We start from the raw sequence: 20,254 nt of genomic DNA on the forward strand, positions 1-20,254 counted from the left end.
GGGAGAAGGGAAGGGCTCAGAGTCTCTTGGGACCTCACTCTGAGTGTGATGAGAAACCAATGGAAGAATTTAAGCCATAGTGACCCGAGCCACCTTCCCTTGCAGGGTCTCTGGTGCTAAGAGGAGCTGGATAGAGGGGTCAGGTGGGGGCAAGCAAAGAGCCCATCCATGGCAGGTGGGCATAGGACTCATAAACCCAGTGTATTCCAGGATGGGGCCCAATGTGACATGTGGAGAGCTGAGTGTGGTACAGGCACAAGTACAACCACCCAGGGCAGATGTGACCTGGAGACTCTCCTCTCCCAGGGACTATGTGCTCTCAGGTCACCCACACCCATGGGTGCACTTACAGTTTCCCACTGGGTCCCAAGAGGGTGTCAACAAGCTCACTAGCTCACCCCAATTCTCACCCACACCCATTTATGGACATAGCCCCTGGCCAGACCCCAGACACATTCTGTCTGTCCCTTTCTCACCCCTGTGCAGGCACTTCCTCCCAGTGTCTTCCTCCTCCCCATCCAGTCTCTCCCTAGATGATTATGAAAGGTGCAGCAGCTGTCCTAGGCTTCCCATCACCGCACTTGTCCCTGCACCAGGGGTTGGGACCCCCTACAAGCTTCCCACCACCACCTTCAGGAAGTCTAACATACCTGCAGGAACACAAGGCCAAGACAGAGCTTTCCAGGATCCTGTCCCCGTAGGCACCACCTTTTCATGTGTATAGCCCCCATGCCAAGCCTCTGCAACTGTTCTGTCCTCCACCAGGTGCATCTTTTCCTGCCCCCTGGGCAAACATCACTCAGGGCATCACTGGGCTCAATGTGGCCCCTCATCATGTCCCACCAACACCCACTGCTCCAGAAATAGCTGCAGCCACTGTACTTCCGAGTGCCATGAGGCTCAAAGCAAGCACTGGTGTGTCATTAGGGGCACCTCTCCAGCCTGGCACCCATGGCGGCCCTTCAGAGGGGCCCTCCTTCCTCCTCAGCCCCTCACTCCTCCCCTGGCCTTGGTCCTGGAGTTGAGCTTCCTCAAACACAGCTCTCTGTGCTTCTAGGGTCACTCCTCTAGGGAGGGCCCAAATGTCAAGTTACCCTCAGAACTCTCTGTAATATATACATAGGACCATCCTCATCCAGCAGCTCCCACCAGGCTCTCATTCTCCTAGTCCTCCACCCCACAACACTGCTCCTCTGGCCCTGGAGACAGTGCCATATCTTTCCTAAGTCACAGCCACAAACCCAGGGTAGTCCCATTCCTCCCTCGAGCATCCCCATCATAGTTGGCCTTGTAGTCACCTGAGCCCTGCAGGTCCCATGCCTCCTGCACCTGGTCTCCTCGTTCCCCTGACCAATCTTTTATCAAGCTCTTCGTAAACTCAAAGCCAATCTAGATCTCCCTTTCCCTTTCCTCACAGCCAGCTTCAGGATCACATCTAAGCTACCCAACTTGGCTCTTGGGGGCCCGTGGCAATCTGGTTTCCATTCTCAGTCTCTCCTCCCTGGCCACTTGTCCCCCACCCAGAGTCACCATGCACCACATTCATGCCTCACCACAACCCCCCGCCAGGCTCTGTGTCTTTATTCCCACGGTTCCTCTCCTCCCAAAGACCCTTTCTCCCACCTGCTTCCTGTCCCACCCATCACAGAGCTCTCCTTCAGGCAGCCCTCCCATAGCCTCCTCTCTCCTCTAAGTCAGTAGCTCCTCAGGGTGATCAATCAGCAAACACGACTTCCTCTGCAGACCAACAATGTGCAGGTCCAGTCCTCACCCAGACATAGTTAACCCCAATTGTGTGTTTGCTCAGGGTCACAGCTGGGAGGAGAAGAGCAGGACAAGACCCGAAGCTATCTACAGTCAATGCAATCCCTATCAAAATCCCAAAAATGTTTTATGCAAAAATAGAAAAACCCACCATAAAATTTATATGGGATCTCAAGAGACCCTGAATAGCCAAGACAATCTTTAAAAAGAAGAACAAAGTTGGAGAACTCACGCTTCCTGATTTCAAAACTTACTACAAAGCTACAGAAGTCAAGACACTGGGGTACTGGCATAAAGACAGACATGTATAGACCAATGGAATAGAGAGCCCAGAAATAAACCCTTGTATAAATACGGTCAAATGATTTTTGACAAGGGTGCCAAGACCATTCAGTAGGGAAAGGAAGTATTTTCAACAAATGATGCTGGGAAAACTGGATATCCACATGAAAAGACTAAAGTTGGATCAATACTTTATACCTCATATAAAAATTAACTCAACAGGATCAAAGACTAGTGTTAAAACTATAACTAAAACTATAAAACTCAAAACAGAGGAAAAGCTTCATAATGTGAGATTTGGCAATGACTTCTTGGCTATGACACCAAAAGCAGTCAACAAAAGAAAAAATATGTAAACTGGAGTTTGTCAAAATTAAAAACATGTGCGTGTCAAAGTACACAATCAACAGAGTGAAAAGACCCCATTCCCATAGAACGTGAGAAAATATTTGCAAATCATATTATCTGATAAGGAGTTAATATACAGAATATATACAGAACTACTAAAACTCAACAATAAAAATAAACAACTGGATTAAAAAATGGGCAAAGGAGCCCTAGCTGGTGTTGCTCAGTGGGTAGGAGCATACACAGAAAGGTCTTGGGTTCAATTCCTGGTCAGGGCACATACCAAAATTTTTTTTTAATATTTTTTTATTGATTTCAGAGAGGAAGGGAGAGGGAAATAGAGGTAGAAATATCAATGATTAGAGAGAATCATTGATCGGCTGCCTCCTGCACACCCCACACTGGGGATTGAGCCCGCAACCCAGGCATGTGCCCTGACCGAAATCGAACGGGTGACCTCCTGGTTCATAGGTCAACGCTCAACCAATAAGCCATGCTGGCTGGGCCACAAACCTAGATTTCGGGTTCAATCCCAGCCCCATTTGGGGCATGTGCAGGAGGCAACTGTTCTATGTTTCTCTCTTACATCTTTCTCTCTTCCCGGCTCTCTGAAAATCAGAGAAAATGTTCTCAGGTGAGGATTTAAAAAAAAGAAAATTGACAAAGGACTTCAAGGAATATTTCTCCAAATAAGATTTACAAACAGTCAATAACCACATGAAAAGATGCTCAACATCACACATCACCAGGTAAATGCAAATCAAAACCATGACCTACCACCTCTGGGCTGGCTCATTAAAAAAATAAATAAAATAATAATTGTTAATGAGGATGTGGAAAAATTGGAACCCTTGTGCACTACTGATGATAATGCAGCTACTGTGAAAAACAGTATAGAGGTCCTTTGAAAAATTAAACATAGAATTATCACATGACCCAGCAATTCCACTCCTGGGTATATACCAACAAAAAATGGAAGCAGAGGTTCAAAAAGATATTTGTACAGATGGTCCCCAACTTACAATTTTTCAACTTTATATAATGGTGTGAAAACAATACAAATAATAAATTACATTAACTATTAACACTCCATTATAAACTAGGCTTTGTGTTAGATGATTTTGCCCAACTGTAGGCTAATATAAGTGTTCTGAGCACATTTTAGGCTATGATAAACTACACTGAGTGGCCAGATTATTATGATCTCTGAACGCATAATAATCTGGCCACTCAGTGTATATCCTATATAATAAAAGGCTAATATGCAAATTGTCCCCTCAACCAGGAGTTAGACCAGTAGGCAGGCCGGCCAACCACCCATGTCCCCTCCCCCTGGCCAGGCTGGCCAGACCCCACCCATGTACGAATTCATGCACCGGGCCTCTAATATATATGTATACTGAGTGGCCAGATTATTATGCGTCCAGAGATCATAATAATCTGGCCACTTGGTGTATATTTGGCAGGTTAGGTGTATTAAATGCATTTTGACTTACAATAGGCTTATCAGAACTTAACCCCATCATTAAGTGGAGGAGCATCTTCATTTATCTGTACACCCATGTTCACAGCAGCATTATTCACAATAACCAAAAAGTGGAAGCAACTCATATGTCCACTGAAAGATGAATGAACAAAATATGATACATATAATGGAATATTATGCAGCCTTATAAAGGAAGGACATCTGACACCTACTATAACATGGATGAACCTTGAGGACATTATACTCAGTAATATAAGACATACACAAAAGGGTAAATACTGTGTGATTCCACTTATATCCATAAAGTTAGATCCATAACAGGAAGAAGAATGGTGGGTGCCACAGGATGGTGGAGGGGAATAGAAAGTTAGTGCTCAATGAATTTCAGTTATGCAAGATGAAAAATTCTGGAGATGGGTGGTGGTGATGGCTGCACAACAATGTAAATGTACTTAATGCCACTAAACTGTCCACTTAAAAATGCTTAGGCCCAGCCAGTGTGACTCAGTGGTTGAGCATCGATCCATACACCAAGAGGTCACCAGTTCAATTCCTGGTCAGGGTACATGCCCGGGCTGAGGGCTCAATCCCCAGTAGGGGGCGTGCAGGAGGCAACCATTCAATGTTGATGTTTCTCATTGAAGTTTCTATCTCTCTCACCCTCTCCCTTTCTCTCTCTCTCTAAAATCAATAAAAACTTTTTTTCAAAAATGGTTAAGATAGCCCAGCTGGGGAATCGAACCATGACCTCCTGGTTCATAGGCTGATGCTCAACCACTGAGCCACACTAGCTGGGCTCTTGCCTCTTCTCTTGACCATAACCTGGTTTACAAACACCCCCAGGTCCCCCAAGGTCCCAGGTTTACAAGCCACGCCTATTTTCCATGTCCATGTGGATCCTCTTCCCTGTCCCCAAAGTCACCTCATTGGGAATGACCTGGGTTGTGGCTTCCTCCACTTTTGCTCAGTATTACTCTGCCTCAGTTTTCCCCAAGAGAAAAGGCTGGGAATCTTAGCTCTGTACCCCCATTTGGTTATTTAATTCTGTTCCTCCTCATGGTTCAAAAATGAATTGAATTGCAAGGGTTTGGTGTCACTAATGAAGCACCTCAATTCTCCCCCACTTCTCCTTCCTTATCAATTGCCTGTTTGTTTTTAAAAAGACAAAAACAATTTTTCATAATAAAGTGGAACTCTTTCCAAAAAAAAAAAGATAGCCCAGCTGGCGTGGTTCAGTGGTTGAGTGTCGACCTATGAACCAGGAGGTCATGATTCGATTCCCAGTCAGGGCACATGCCTGAGTTGCGGACTTGATCCCCAGTGTGGGGCGTACAGGAAGCAGCCAATCAATGATTCTCTCTCATCATTGATGTTTTTCTCTCTCCCTCTCCCTTCCTCTCTGAAATCAATAAAAATATGTATTTTTAAAAAATATATTTTATTGATTTTTTACAGAGAGGAAAGGAGAGGGATAGAGAGTTAGAAACATCGATGAGAGAGAAACATCGATCAGCTGCATCCTGCACACTCCCCACTGGGGATGTGCCCGCAACCAGCCAAGGTACATGCCCTTGACCAGAATCGAACCTGGGACCCTTGAGTCCGCAGGCCGACGCTCTATCCACTGAACCAAACCGGTTAGGTCAAAAATATGTATTTTTTAAAATGGCTAAGCCCTAGCTGGTTTGGCTCAGTGGATAGAGTGTCAGTCTGGGGAGTGAAGGGTCCTGGGTTCCATTCCAGTCAAGGGCACATGCCTGGGTTGTGGGCTCCATCCCCAGTGGGGCGGGGGTGTCCAGGAGGCAGCCAATCAATGATTCTCTCTCATCACTGATGTTTCTATCTCTCCCTCTCCCTTCCTCTCTGAAATCAATTAATATATATATATATATATGTTAAAAATGGTTAAGATGGTAAATATTGTCATGTATTTGTACCACAACTTTAAAAAAGAAAATTAGCACTTCACTTGTGTGGGATTCCTGCCAAAAACACACCAGTCACGGTTTGGTTAGCCCAATCTCAAGAAAACATCAAACAAACCAAACCGTGACTGATAGTCTACAAAAAGACTGGGCAGTTCTCTTGAAGGGGGTAAAGATTGTGCACAATGCAGAAACCCTGAGCAATGATCACAGATCAGAGAGGATTGTGACACAATGACTAAACGTAATGTGGAAGCCTGGAGGGCTCGATCCTAGGCCAGAGAAAGGTCACCAGGAGACATCTGGGGAAATCCAAATGCAGTCTGGAGTCTAGTTCACAGAATGTTATGATTCTACTGTCCTGGTTGGATCAGCCCACCCTGGTCACGTGAGATGCTCACAGTCAGGAGCCACAGGAACTGTCTGTACTGTCTTTGCATCTTTTCACTAAATCTAAAATTATCTCTAAAGAAAAAGTGAAAAGAAACGAATACACCCCCTCTTCCCAAAAAGGACACTTAACAAACATTGATAGTAATGAACTGCCCATCTGTTACATGTCAAGCCATGGCACATGGGTGTGCCAAGTAAGACCCTATTGTTATGCTGGCCCATGGGCACCCCGATGCTGGCCAGGCACAAGGCTAAGAGGTTTGGGAGGGCATATCATCTAATCTGAACAACTCTACAGAGGGAAACTGAGGCACAGAAAGGAGTCAGTTGGGGAAAGCTAGTAGAGGCAGGACCCAAACCGCAATGACAATCCACTTGGCCAGGTGCTGAGGGGGCCACATGGCAGGCTCCTGGGCACAGGTGGCCCCCAACAGGCTCCCTATTAGGGACCCTTAAAGTTCCTCCCTCTATAATTGCTGAGCCAGTGGCAGGAATTAGCGGCAGTTTGCCACTTTGGGCGTGAAGGAGGCTGCTGGCCCATAAATCATTCTGGAGGCTGTGCACTGATTTTGTGACAATTAAATGAGCTGCTCCTGTCCTAATTATAGCTATCAAACCCTGTCTACCTGAAAGGACAGAGAGATAGAGACAGTACAATGCTCACAGGTGTGAAAGGACCCGTGGAAGAGGGCAGCAGGGGTCTGCCTCTTCAGCCACTTGAGAAACACTGAAACTGACTTCAATGTGAGGGAGGCTCTTTAGCCAGGAGGGCATGGACACAGTGGCCACTCTGAGCCTCCGGCAGGGTGGACAGCTCTTGTATCGATGTGGGGTTGCACTCCGCCTCCCCATGTCCCCAACCCAAGGACTAGCAGCCCTGCAGAGCCAGCCCTGGGCACTCTGCCTCCCAGAGACTACCACATGAGTGACCAGCTGGCATGTACCCACCCATCTCCACGTGCAGGTTAGCTGTATCAGATGCACAGAGGAAAGGAGAAGTACTTAGAGTTTTCTGTTTTCATCAGAGTTTTGAGACATAAATTATTTCTTTTATTTAAAAAAGGCATGGCAGAACACTTCCCTGCAATCTCAGCTGGCAGGAAAAGGACAGCCTGTAAGCGTTCTCAGGGTCTTCTTCCCTTGACAGGAAGCCCCAGGCACTGTACACTCAGAAGATCACAGAGCTCCAAGGCTGTATCTGGGAATGGGGCAAACCGGGCGCAGTTAACAGCCGATGAGGAGGAAAGTCTGTCCTTCACTGTAGATTCAACCTTTGGACAGAAGGCCATGCTCCGGATTTGGGGTGAAACTCCCATGACCAGTGAAGCATCAGGATGGACTTGGAGAAAGAGGACTTTCAAATACGGAATTAGGGCTCGAGGTATCCTTTCTTCTTCAGAAATGTCTTTCCTTGTACTGAGGCCACCAGAACATTAAGTAGAAGCCATTTAATATAAACCTCCCTGTTCACGCCCCTGAGAATCAGATTCCTGATTTCAGGTGAAAGAACTGCCAAATCAGCAAGTCCGAATTCATTCCCCTGGTGCCACCCTCTCTCAGGGGACACCTGCCCCAACACCCTCTTAGGTCCCTGAAGGCTCCTCCTTGCTCTTCCCAGGCCTATCCCTAGATGGTGGTTGAAGGAATCTTTGCTAAACCTGCATCTCATTTCAGGTCCTGCTCCTAACCTTACCTGAGTACCCCCCAACCCCAGAACCAGGCCCATGAAGAATTACCCACTGAACTCAGCCAGCCCCTGCCACCATTACAGGCTTCACACTCCCCACCTCCATGACTCACCCTCATCCCAGGGGGCTCAGCCCAAATGTCACCACCTCCTAAAGGCCCCCACTCCATTTCACTCTCTGAGCTGTGACCTCAGGGCCATGGCCAGGGACCAGCTGGCCACTGGCATGGTTTCCTCTGACGGAAGGGCTCCATCTGACTTATTCTGCAGGGCATCCCCAGAGCCCAGCACAGGGTGGGTGCTCAAAAAGTACCAACTAAAGCAGGGCTTTTCCATCCAAACCCCAGCTTCTGCAGGCATCTCATGGGGGACCTCGTCAGAGTGCCTGGTGTTTCTCACATTCTTCCCAGGGCACTCAGGGGTTCCCAACTGCCCCTGCTTATCCCAACCCATCCTGTAACACACTGTGTGTGGTCAATACAAATGGAAAGTTTCTCCCGGAAGTAGTTCAGCAAAACTTGAGCTCTGCAAAGACCACCATGCTACCCACCTGGCTCCGTGCCACTCAGTGCGTGATTCACTTTCCCAGATGGAGAACAGGACCCCACAACACACTCTCATTGCTTAAGGGGGGAGCCTGACAGTGTGATGGGAAACCTAGGAGATTCTAGAATGAACAGGAGCCTGCCCTCAGGGAGGTCACAATCCAGTGCCTGCATAGCGCCTGCTGAATGCCCACTATGCACCTGCTCAGTGTCTGCTGAGTATACCCTGTGTGCTGCTATATACCTGTTGGATGCTTGCTGACTACACATGTGTGCCTTCTGTGTGTCCACCTAATGCCTGTTATGTACCTGCTGAATACATGTGTGGCTGCTGAGCATGTGCCAAAAGTCTACTAAATGCCTGCCATATGCGCACTGAGAGCTGCCTGCCGTGTGTTAGTAGTGCACATGTCTCCAAAATCTCAGAAGCGAGCACACAGTGTGTGCGGGGTCCCATTTTGAACACACTACAGGGGTTAACCCATCTAAGTGTTGCCAGTCCAATGGGGTGGAGACCACTGTCACTCCCACTTTACAAAGAGGGAGTGAAGCTCAGAGGGGATGTCTGGGTCTAAACTCACCTAGGAGTAAGCAAGGAGAAGCCTGCTGTGGGACTCTGTCAGGCATAAGGTACTCTGGAATCCTTTGTGCCACACTTTGTTCCCATCTAGCAAATAATAAATATTGACTCTCTCCATGTCCTTGGACCATGAGGCATTTGGTGGGTTCCTTGTTTGTGAACCTGGACTCCCATCTGGCCAGTGGTACCCACCTCTGCCCTGGGGGCCTGGCTGGACATGGTAGCAGGAAAGAGGAGAGAAGAGGGGATCAGAGACATCCTGGCCAGAAACAAAAGATGTCTGGTCCCCCATCACAGCCAGGGAGTCACTACCTTGTCTTCCTTCCTCTCATCTCCCAATAAATGCTATCATTATTATCTCCTGGCATTATAACTGCCCCAAATCAGCCTTCCCTCTGTCCTCACCATGGGCCACTCCAAGTTTCTGCGCCCACCCCTGTGCCTGGCTGCTTGCATGCATGGAATGAACACAATACGTATCTGGTTTGTTAAACACCAGGGACAACCACCAAGGTCTTCGACTGATGGCTATGAACTGAAGCTTAGCATACACCCGTGGTCGGCAAACTGCGGCTCACGAGCCACATGCGGCTCTTTGGCCCCTTGAGTGTGGCTCTTCCACAAAATACCACAGCGAGTGGTATTTTGAAGAAGTGGTGTTAGAAGAAGTTTAAGTTTAAAAAATTTGGCTCTCAAAAGAAATTTCAATCGTTGTACTGTTGATATTTGGCTCTGTTAACTAATGAGTTTGCCGACCACTGGCATACACCATGATCCTCCATGGTTGCATTAAGAAATACACAGGCCCCGGGTTCAGACACAGGTTCAAACCCAGCACCTCCATATACAATGAACCATGGGACCTCTCACACCTGTTTCTCATCTGGACAACGGAGAAAGCAATAGGCTCTTCCTCTGGGTCACTGCAACAATCCCCTGGGTACATGCACATGGGCTTTAGCACCTCTAGTCACTCATGTGGCCATCCTGCTGGAACTCTCCGTGGTTCCCCATCACCCACATGCAAGGCCTGGCCCAGGGCCCTCCACCTCTCAACTGCTTCCCTCCTAGAGCTCTGCCCAAGCAGCCTGTGCTCCTTGAACCATTTCCTCAGCACACCAGGTTCCAGCAGCCTGGAAGGCTCTCTCCTACCCTGACCAGCTGGTAAACTCCCAGAGCAGTATGGATGGGAGAACATATACAGCCACTGGGTTAGTCCAAGCCTGGGTCCAACCCCAGCCCTCCTACCTCTAACGCACTCCAAGCCTCTGTCTCCCCCTCTATAAACCAGAGAGGATGCCATCAGCTGCAGCAGATGTTGTCACATGTCTCATGGAATCGGGGGCCTCCACCCAACCTTCTGTACCTGCATAATCCCAGCATATAGAGGAGCATACAACAGGGCTACTGGGGCCAGCTGGTTCTCTGGTGTAGGGCCATCCTAGGCACTGCAGGGTGTTGAGCTGAATCCCTAATCCTCCAAGTCATGACAACCAAAATTGTCCCCATATGTTTACAAGTGCTCCCCCAGGACTGCACTCAGGCCAATACCTCCCAGGCCAGATCCCACCCCTGACCTCTGAGCTGCATTTCCCAGAGGGTCCTGTTTAAAAATAAATCCCCAGCACCAAAGACTAAATCCCAGGCGCTGAGGCTGTCACCTCCCCTCACTGGAGCAACACTGAAGGGAGCCCCAGGTCCTGAGCCAAAACCAGAAACACTCCCAGGACAGACAGCAGCCGAGAAAGGCCAACGCAGCCTTCCCCAATGCCCAGGATGGCCTGGCAGTGTAACCTAATTAACCCAACCAGGACCACAAGGCTCACCACATGGACAAGGGTCACCTGGCACTGTGTCCGTGGCCAGCCTTGGGGACAGTGACAGCAAACACCCTCTCTGGCTGTATGGACCAACAATGACCACTGGGCCATCAACCTGAGGGCCAGACAGCCTGCTCACCCCCAGACTGAGGCTGACCCTCTCCCTCTACCTGGCACAACCATGGTGACTATAGCACCCAGGCCTCCTAGCAAGGCCTGCATGGCAGGATCCTCAGACCCCCACTCAGAATTCAGGCACCCACACCGGGTCTGCAGAAGCAGAATCTTGGGGTAGCCCAGGAGTCTTATTCTTCAGCTACCAGATGGTCCAAAGGCCCCTGAAAGTAGGAGAACCGACTCCCACCATCCTTCAGATCTTCCATGTTGCTCTAGGTCAGCAAATCTCAAACTGCAGGTGAGAACCATTAGCCAGTAGTGGCAAACTCCTTCTGTAAAGGGCCAGATGGTAAATATTTTTTTCCTCTCCAGGTTACATAGACTCTGTCACAATGACTCAACTTTGCCATACACCAGACATAGGCAAATGGGCATGGCCATGTTCTAATAAAACTTTATTTACAAGAACAGGCCAAGTAGCCCAAGTGGGCTCTGTGAACAGCAGAGGTTCTAGTTTGTGCTTTTAATTTCTTGTTCTGGACACATTATATGTGCTCATCCAGGGGCTGAACACCAGCTTTGCCTCTTCCCAGCTGGGGCCTCAGTTTGCTCATATGTAAGGGGGAGGGGAGATGCATACGGAATGTTATGGGTGCGTACAGAAGGCAACCGATCGATGTTTCTCTCTCACATCAATGTTTCTCTCTCTCTCTCTTTCTCTCAGCATGTCCTTGAGTGAGAATTTAAAAAAAGAAATTATTTTAGAGAGAGAGGAAGGGAGAGAGAGAAACATCAATCAGTTGCCTTCTGTATGCACCCCAACTGGGGATCAACCCCGCAACCTGGGCATGTGCCCTGACCAGGAATTGAACCTGAGACCTTTTGGTGCATGGGATGATGCTCAACCAACTCTGAGCCACTTGGCCAGGCACAAAACATCAACAAAACAACAACAACAGATTTAAAGATGGTTTCTATATGGTACCTGGACTCTGCAGGCTCTCAGCCTGGGGGACAATATCCCAGGTTTACCATCACAGATGACCACCAATCAGGTAAAACAACAGGAATTTATCTTCTCATAGTTCTGGAGACTAGGTGTCTAAAATACAGGTGTCAGCCCGGCCAGCATGGCTCAGTGGTTGAGCATCGACCTTTGAACCAGGAGGTCATGGTTCGATTCCTGGTCAGGGCACATGCCCAGGCTGCAAGCTTGATCCCACATGCGGGGCATGCAGGAGGCAGTGGATCAATGATTCTCTCTCATCAATTGATGTTTCTTTCTCTCCCTCCCTCTCCCTTCCTCTCTGAAATCGATAAAAAATTATTTTTTAAAAAGAATAACACCTTTGGGGGAAAAAGAAAAAAGAAATACATAAAATACAGGTGTCTGCAGGGCCATACACTCTCTCTGGAGGCTCTAGGAGAAGATATTTCCTTGTCTCTTCCAGCTTCTGGGGCTCTAGGCATCCTTGGCTTATGGCTGCATCACCCCAATTTTAGCCATCATTGTCATATGACCTTTTTCCTATGTGTCTCTGTCCTCTCCTCTTTTCATAAGGTAGCCAGTCATTGGATTTAAGACTACCCTAAATCCAGGATGATCACATCTTGAGATTATTAAACTAATTACATCTGCAGAGATTTCTTTTCCAAATAAGACCACAGAAACAGGTTCTGGGGGTTAGGACAGTGGTCGGCAAACTGCGGCTCCCGATCCACATGCGGCTCGCGAGCCGCGGTTTGCTGCTCTGTTGACTAATGAGTTTGCCGACCACTGACCTACACTCTCGATTCCAATAATTACAGGCTGCTGTTGTTCCTTGTGATTAAGCCCCTATCCCAGTGGTTGGCAAACTCATTAGTCAACAGAGCGGCAAACCGGGGCTCACGAGCCGCAGTTTGCCAACCACTGGGTTAGCACATGGGCATATCTTCTTAGGGTTCAATGTGCACAGCTCATAACCAAGAGAGCACTGAGGCTGCTGGGGCTTTCTTGAGGCAGGGGATGGCTCCCCATCCTCTCAGCAGAGCAGCTCATGGAGTCCTGCGTGTGTGCATACGTGGAAGCTACAGATGGTACCAAACACTTGGAACAGCCGGCACAGAGGCAAAGGATGCCAAAGCCAGGACGGGGGCCAGGACTGGGGGCGGTCTTCATGCTCAGCTCACCACTGCGCTTTCCTCCAGCCTGTGCAGAGCTACCCCTATCACAGGTTAGGGCCAGAAGAACACCCCCGCTTCCTTCAGTGCAGCCAAATCTGCAGTCAAGCCAAGCCACGTGGACTGCTTTGCCCGCAGGCTTTTCCTGGCCCTGGGGCTGCTCCCTGGGATGCTCAGGGCCTCCTGTGTCCTGAGCCCCTGGCAAGAAGGTGACGCCCCACATGCAATCCACCTGCACATATTTTGCCTCTGATGCCAAAATACCACCAAAATCCACTGATCCTGCTCAAGCCACCCCACCCCTGAAGTCCCTAACCTAGATGCTACAGTGGCCTCTCACACTATCTGCTGCCCTCCCCTCTCATCCCATTGCCAGTTCAGCTCACACCCATCTTTGTAGAACAGATAATGCCCTCAAATAGTTAAATGGAGAGTTACCATATGACCCAGCAACTCCACTCCTTGGTGTACACCCAAGGGAAAGGAAGACCTGCATCCACACGAACACTTGGACATAAATATCCATGGCAGCATTATTCACAATGGCCAACACACATGTCCACTGACTGATAAAAGATAAACAAAATGTGGTCCATCCACACAATGGAATATTACTCAGCCATAAAAAGGACTGAAGTACTGACACACCCTAGAACAGTGATGGGCAACCTTTTGAGCTTGGTGTGTCAAACTTTGCCAAAAAACTGAGCATAACTCGGGTAGTGTGTCACTTTGAGGAAAAAACATTATTTCGCAAATGTTTCATCCTCAGGAGCAGCAAATGTTTCATCCTCGGCATGCGGCCATCTCAGCAGCTGCGTGTCATCGGAAATGGCTACGCGTGTCAGTGCTGACACGCGTGTCATAGGTTCGCCATCACTGCCCTAGAACATGGATGAACCTCAAAAGTATCATGCAGTGTAAAAGAAGCCAGACACAAAAGTCCACATGGTGTATGATTCCATTGATGTGAAATGTTCAGAACAGGCAAATCTATAGAGAGAGAAAGCAGATTAATGGTTGCCAGAGGCTGGGTAATGAGGAATGGCTGCTAATGGGGACATGGTTTCCTTTTGGGGTGACAGAAATATTCTGGAACTAGATAAAAGTAATGGTTACACAACATGGTAAATGTGCTAAAAACCACTGAATGGTGCATTTTAAATGGGTGGGTTGGATGTATTGGGAATTATATCTCAATACAGCTACTGAAAAAATAAGCAGCAGCTCAGGCTTCTAACCATCAAACACCCCTCCCTCAGGTGGAATCCAGGGTTCCCAGAGCCACTCCAGCCTCACCTCTCTCACTCCCTCCACAAGCCAGCCTCTCTGTCCTCTGACCTGTCCTTAACTTTGCCAATCCCTCCCCACCCAGGGCCTTGCACCTGTCTGTCCTAAGCTGGGGTGTTCTTACCGGCATAGGGGGCTCTGCCTCACTGTCCAGGTGTTAGCCTTCACTCCCCCCAAGTCAGTCCACATCACCCTGCTTCTCCTCTCTGAAAGCCTGTGCTTCGTGCATTTGCAGTGATTCTCTCCTGACCCATTAAAACACACCCACTCCCCAAAAGCACGGCCCTGAATGCTCTGTATGCTACATTATGCACCCAACATGATCCCTGGGTCATAATGGACAATCAAAAATGTCATTATGTTGGAACGAACACGCTACCCCAACTTTATAGATCAGGATTCAAAATATAAAAAATCTGCCCTGGCCAGTGTGACTCAGTCCAGGCACCGAAGGAGTGTGTTCGATTCCCAGTGAAGAGCATGTACCTGGGTTGCAGGTTCCCTCCCATTCCCCTAGATGGAGCGAATGGGGGAGGCAACCAGTTGATATACCTCTCTCACATGGATGTTTCTCTCACTCTCTCTTTCTCTCTCTCTCCCTCTCTCTCCCCCTTCCTCCCTCTCTTCCACTCTCTTCTAAAAAAGCAATGGAAAGAACATCCTCAGGTAAGGATTAACAAAACAAAACAAAGTAAAAAAAAACCTGCTCAAAGTCACACAGCAGAGCACCACAGCCCTTCCCTGCATATCATGCGACCCAAGTCTCAGGGTGGTAGAGGAACCCTCATACACCCAACCTCTCTGTGCTACAATACAAAAGTGGTCTCCCCGACATTATACCCTGTCCCTCCACTCAACCTGGCCCTTGTGGCCCTGCTCCCCAGGAAGGTGACAGTGTTGATTTGCTTATCACACTGAATGTCTACTGACTGGCCTTTCACATGGGAAGGCACTGCGAGCATTCCATCACCACTGAGGACCGTGTGCGGACACGCAGAAACACAAGTGGCCCTGCTCACTCCAGGAGTGGGCAAGCTGTCCTGCAGAATTCACTGGAGAGGAGCAGCTACCAACAGGGCCATGCCCTATCTGTTAGCATGTGCAGGCGAAACCAAGGTGTCTACTGCAGAGGGAGGTAGTGAGGGAAGGCTGCAGCCACAGAGAGAGGGCAGGAGGGGAGCCTGCATCAAGTGGGTTCACTCACCTACACCAGGCACTGCAGAAATGCCATTTGCCACAGGCAATGGCCAAAAGGCTGGGAAGAAGCTTGTCCATCCTGGTCCCAGGTTCGAGAAAAGCCATCAGCCTGCCCAGGTGGCACAGCCATAAAAGCAGGGGCAGAGCTTTGAACTCTATCTGCCCAGGTGCCAAGGCTGCAACCCTGCCCACTCAGGGTTCCCTCCAGACTGAACATTTCTGGGCTCTGGGGCCAGATCACTCACTCCTGTGGTAGGTCCATCCGTGAATTGTGGGGTGGTGAGCAGCATCCCTGTTCTCTACCCACCATATGCCAGTAGCACTCCCTCCTCCCAGTAAAGACAACTAAAAATGTCTCCAGGCATTGCCATATGCCCCTTAGGGGGCAGAAGTGCCCCCAGCAGAGAACACTGCTCTGTCTCTAAAATCCAGTGTAAGCTCATCTCTGCCCGGAGACCATGCCCATCCCACCTCCCCAAATCCTGACGTAAAGGAAGACAACAGAGAGAGGGAGGAAAGAGATGGGAAATGGTTACTAGGGCTGAGAGAAATGCTGTCCCTGTATCTTAAAAATCTTTTCTAAATCCATCAGTGGATGAATGGATAAACAAAATGTAGTCCATCCAAACAATGGAATATTATTCAGCCATAAAAAGGAATTAAGTTTTCTGATTCATGCTACAACATGCATGCACCTTGAAAACATCATGCTGAAAGAAGGCAGTCACAAAAGGCCACATAGTGTATGATCCCATTTACATGAAATGCCCAGAATAGGTAAATGCATAGGAAGAGAAAGCAGATTGGTGGTTGCCAGCAGCTGGCAGAGGGAGGAATGGGGACTGACTGCTCATCGTACCAGGTTTCTTTTTGGGGGAGATGAAAATGTTATTGGAATTAGACAGTGGAGATGATTGCATACTCCATAAATATACTAAAACCCACTAAATTGTATGCTTTAAACAAGTGAATTATATGGTATGTGAACTATATCTCAATAAAGCTGTTAAAGAAAACTTTTCAACAATAATCCATTTCTAACCCCAAGGCAGAAACAAGACCTCCAGTCATGAAGACAGGCATGAATTTCACACAACCCACTTCTTCCTGTCATACTATATACATTTGACACGTACTTGTGCTAGAACACACTACGTGCTGGAGACAAAATGATATGGACACTCCTGCCTTCAGAAGCCCTGACTTATGGGGTCAGTCCAGTTGCTCACTTTCATTCATTCATTCATTCATTCATTCACCAACCATCTCTTCCTTTATGTCCTGAGTGAGAACATGAGCTGCTGGAGTAGGGACAGGAAGCACCTGGCTGACAGTGAGCACCCAACCAATATGTGCCAAATAAATGCATGGAAAGGAAGACACATTCTAGTCTATAAGGTCACAATCTCACAGCGAAAATGAGAAAATAACATGACCTGAAAATTCCATCTGAGGAATCAGATTGAAGCTGAAGTCACAGAGGTAGGTCTGCCTGAAATGGTCAGATCAGTGGCCAAATCCAGAAACCAGCAATGTGGGTGTCAAATCCTCTCTGAAGCCCCAAGGTGCAGGGTGGGGAATCCCACTGCTCTGAGGAATACAGCAGACATTACCAACACCTGTGAATAGCATCTTGCCTTCTGACCCACGAGGAAGGGCTTACTAGACACACTTCACAAAGAACATGAGGCCCGAGGAGCTTAGTCCTTTGCTGCGATTATGCAGCCAGAGAGCTGAGGTCCAGGAGAAAAGCCAGGCCACCAACCTCAGCCCCAACCAAGCCCATGCTCCGGGCCCACAGTGGTTTCCCAGGTGAGGTTAGTAGATAACCAGGCCTGCCCTACACACCGAACCCACCCAGCTACCTGAGGAAACCTGACCCTCCACCCTGTTCCTAAAGGCCAGGGGGCATCTGTGTGTAGCTGTCCTTTGTCTCTGTGGGAGGAACATCACCTGGTCCCCACCATATAGGCTGCACAGGGAAGGGGCAGCTGTCTCCACTCCAAACTCTAGAACTGAATACATCTGCCTTCCTGACCCCCTTCAAGTCCCCACAGGGGAGGGCATCTAACCCTGCCCTATGGAGTCCAAAAGGTCTCTTCCACCTCAGGTCTGCAAGCAGGGCCACGTGTCCTTCCACAGGCTCCCAGGAAATAAGGCAAGGCACCAATGAGGTAGAGACGCCTGTCCCTTCAAGTAGTAACAATGTGGGATCACTTGTCCCCTCAGGTAACAATTTGGGAGCACATATGGACCGTCCCCATGTACCAGTGACGCTTTCAAGCAACGCCCAGTTCATATACCTCAGTGTCATCCTGTCACCCCTAGGTAGAGTAACATGGGAGCACCTAGCCCCCTCAGACAGCAATGATGTAAAAACACCTGTCACCATTAGGTTACACTGATGTAGTGGCACCTGTTCCCTCCAGGTAGTAATGATAGAGAGATCCCTGCCCCTCCAGATAACAATGATGTGAGGGTACCTGTCCCCCTCAGGTAGCAATGATGTTGAGACACTGTCCCCGTTAGGTAACAATGATGTGGTGGCACCTGTTCCCTCCAAGTAGTAATGACATGGAGACCCCTGCCCCTCCAGGTAGCAATGATGTGGGATCACCTGTCCCCCAACAGATACCGATGATGTGGGGCACCAATCCCGCCCACGACGCCCAAGGAGCGAGGACACCTGTCCCCTCGGGCCAGGCCAAGCCCCGCCCCGCCGCGCGCCCCGCCCCCGCCGCGCGCCCCCGCCCTGTGCACGCGCTGGACACGCGCCTTCTCCTCCACCCTCTCGGCCCTGAGGGGGTCGGCGCGGCAGCCCCCTCACCCGCGCGGCCCGCGTCAGGCTCAGGTCCTTCATGACCTCCTCGAAGGCCGCCGTCTCCTCTGCCTGCTTCTGGTTGTGCAGCGCGATCTTCTCACTGAATTTCCGCGGATTGTTCGAAGTCGCCATCTTCTCGCCGCCACCTCCTCCTCCTCCTCCTCCGCCTCCTCCTCCTCCTCCTCCACCTCCTTAGCCCCCCCACTCGCCGGTGCCACCGCGCACGCGCCGGCCAGGCCCGCGGGCGGCGGGCGACACGCAGGCGCGGCGGCGGCCGGGAGAGCAACGCAGGCACCTCCCGCGCGGCGGGGGTGATGGCGCATGCGCTCGCCTCGCCAGCACTGTCGCGACCCACGGGGGGAGCGAATGGAAATTTCGGCGCAGGCGCAGTGGGCTTCCTCCTGGCCCGCTGGACAGCGGCCGTTGGATCCTCCAAGAGCGATACAGTCAGACCCAGGCCCTTTCAAGGACGGGGCCAGCACCCTCCAAGGACAGGGAGCACCCTGGGGCTGAGCCTGGGCTCGGGTCAGTTCAGCTTCGAGAGTTGTTCAGGACGTTGCTCGTTCCTGCATTCAATCACTCAACGAATACTTTTTGAGAGCCAGTCTGTGCCCGGCGGACGCCCTCATGAGGTGCAAAGTCGGGGAGGGGTCACCAACAAATAACCCAAGAATTTTTTCAAATGGAGATAAATGTGACGGAGAAAATAATTCAGTGATGGGAGAAGGGTTGAGAGGGCTCCGTGAAAAAGGTGAAAGTAATTAAGTACAAATTGCCCGTTATAAAAATAGGGGGATGTAAAGTACAACATAGGGAATATAGTCAATAATATTGTAACATCTGTATGGTATCAGATGGGTACTAGACTTATTGGGGTGAACACTTCATAGGCTATATAAATGTCTAATCTCTATGCTGTACACCTGAAATTAATATAATATTCTATGTCATCTGTAATTGAAAAAAATTATTTACTTTAAAGAAAGTAAGTTATTTCCTTCAAAAGTAAAAAACATTTTGCCTGGCTGATGTGGCTCAGTGGTTGAACATTGACCTATGAACCCGGAGGTCACGGTCCAGATACCTGGTCAGGGCACATGCCCCGGTTGCAGGCTCGATCCCCAGTAGAGCAGTGCAGGAGGAAGCCAATCAATAATTCTCTCTCATCATTGATGTTTCTATCTCTCCCTCATCCTTCCTCTCTGAAATCAATAAAAGTAAGTATTCAGTGATGGGCCCCAGCCGGCTTGGCTCAGTGGATAGAGCATCGGCCTGCAGACTGAAGGCTCCCAGGTTCTATTCCTGGTCAAGGGCACCATGCCCAGGTTGCGGGATCCATCCCCAGCGGGGGGCGTGCAGGAGGCAGCCAATCCATGGTTCTCTCTCATTGTGGATGTTTCTCTCTCTCCCTCTCCCTTCCTGTCTGAAATCAATAAATATATATTTTTTAAAAAGAATACTTCTCTTTATAAAAAAAAAAAAAGTACTCAGTGATGGGCTGGCAGGGGGTGATGTTAGGGAGAGAGGTTCCTACCACCACCATCATCAGGGAAGGCTGGGGGGAGGGGGCATTTGAGCTGAGGCCTGACCCTTGTGAGCAGCCTCAGCCCAAGCCTGGGCATCATCCTTAATACCTTTCTTTTCCGGTTACCTCATATTGTACCAGTTCCTATTCTCTGGATCCTTAATCCCAAAGAACCAGAACTACAGAGCTTCAGCCTCCTCTCTGTGAATTTCTCCAGTTCAGTCTTGCTCAAGAATACTGGTTTTGCCATGAGGCACTAAAGGAAAGGTCCAGAAATCCCACTCAGACCAGCAGTGAATGGGATACTAGAG

At 49.3% G+C, this 20,254-nt stretch overlaps 1 protein-coding gene across 10 annotated transcripts in view; it reads right to left on the reverse strand.

The window, feature by feature from the left end:
• CRTC1 (CREB regulated transcription coactivator 1) overlaps positions 1-18,574 on the reverse strand; it is a 64,698-nt gene extending 46,124 nt beyond the window's left edge. For all 10 annotated transcript variants that reach the window (XM_079772567.1, XM_079772568.1, XM_079772565.1 and 7 more), the window contains exon 1: positions 18,425-18,574. In XM_079772567.1, the coding sequence (XP_079628693.1) occupies positions 18,425-18,550 (126 nt within the window). In that variant the 5' untranslated portion in view covers positions 18,551-18,574. The remainder of the gene's footprint in view (positions 1-18,424) is intronic.
• Between the last annotated feature and the right edge of the window lie 1,680 nt (positions 18,575-20,254).

Source organism: Cnephaeus nilssonii (assembly GCF_951640355.1).
Source record: "Cnephaeus nilssonii genome assembly, chromosome: 5".
Taxonomy (NCBI): Eukaryota; Metazoa; Chordata; class Mammalia; order Chiroptera; family Vespertilionidae; genus Cnephaeus; species Cnephaeus nilssonii.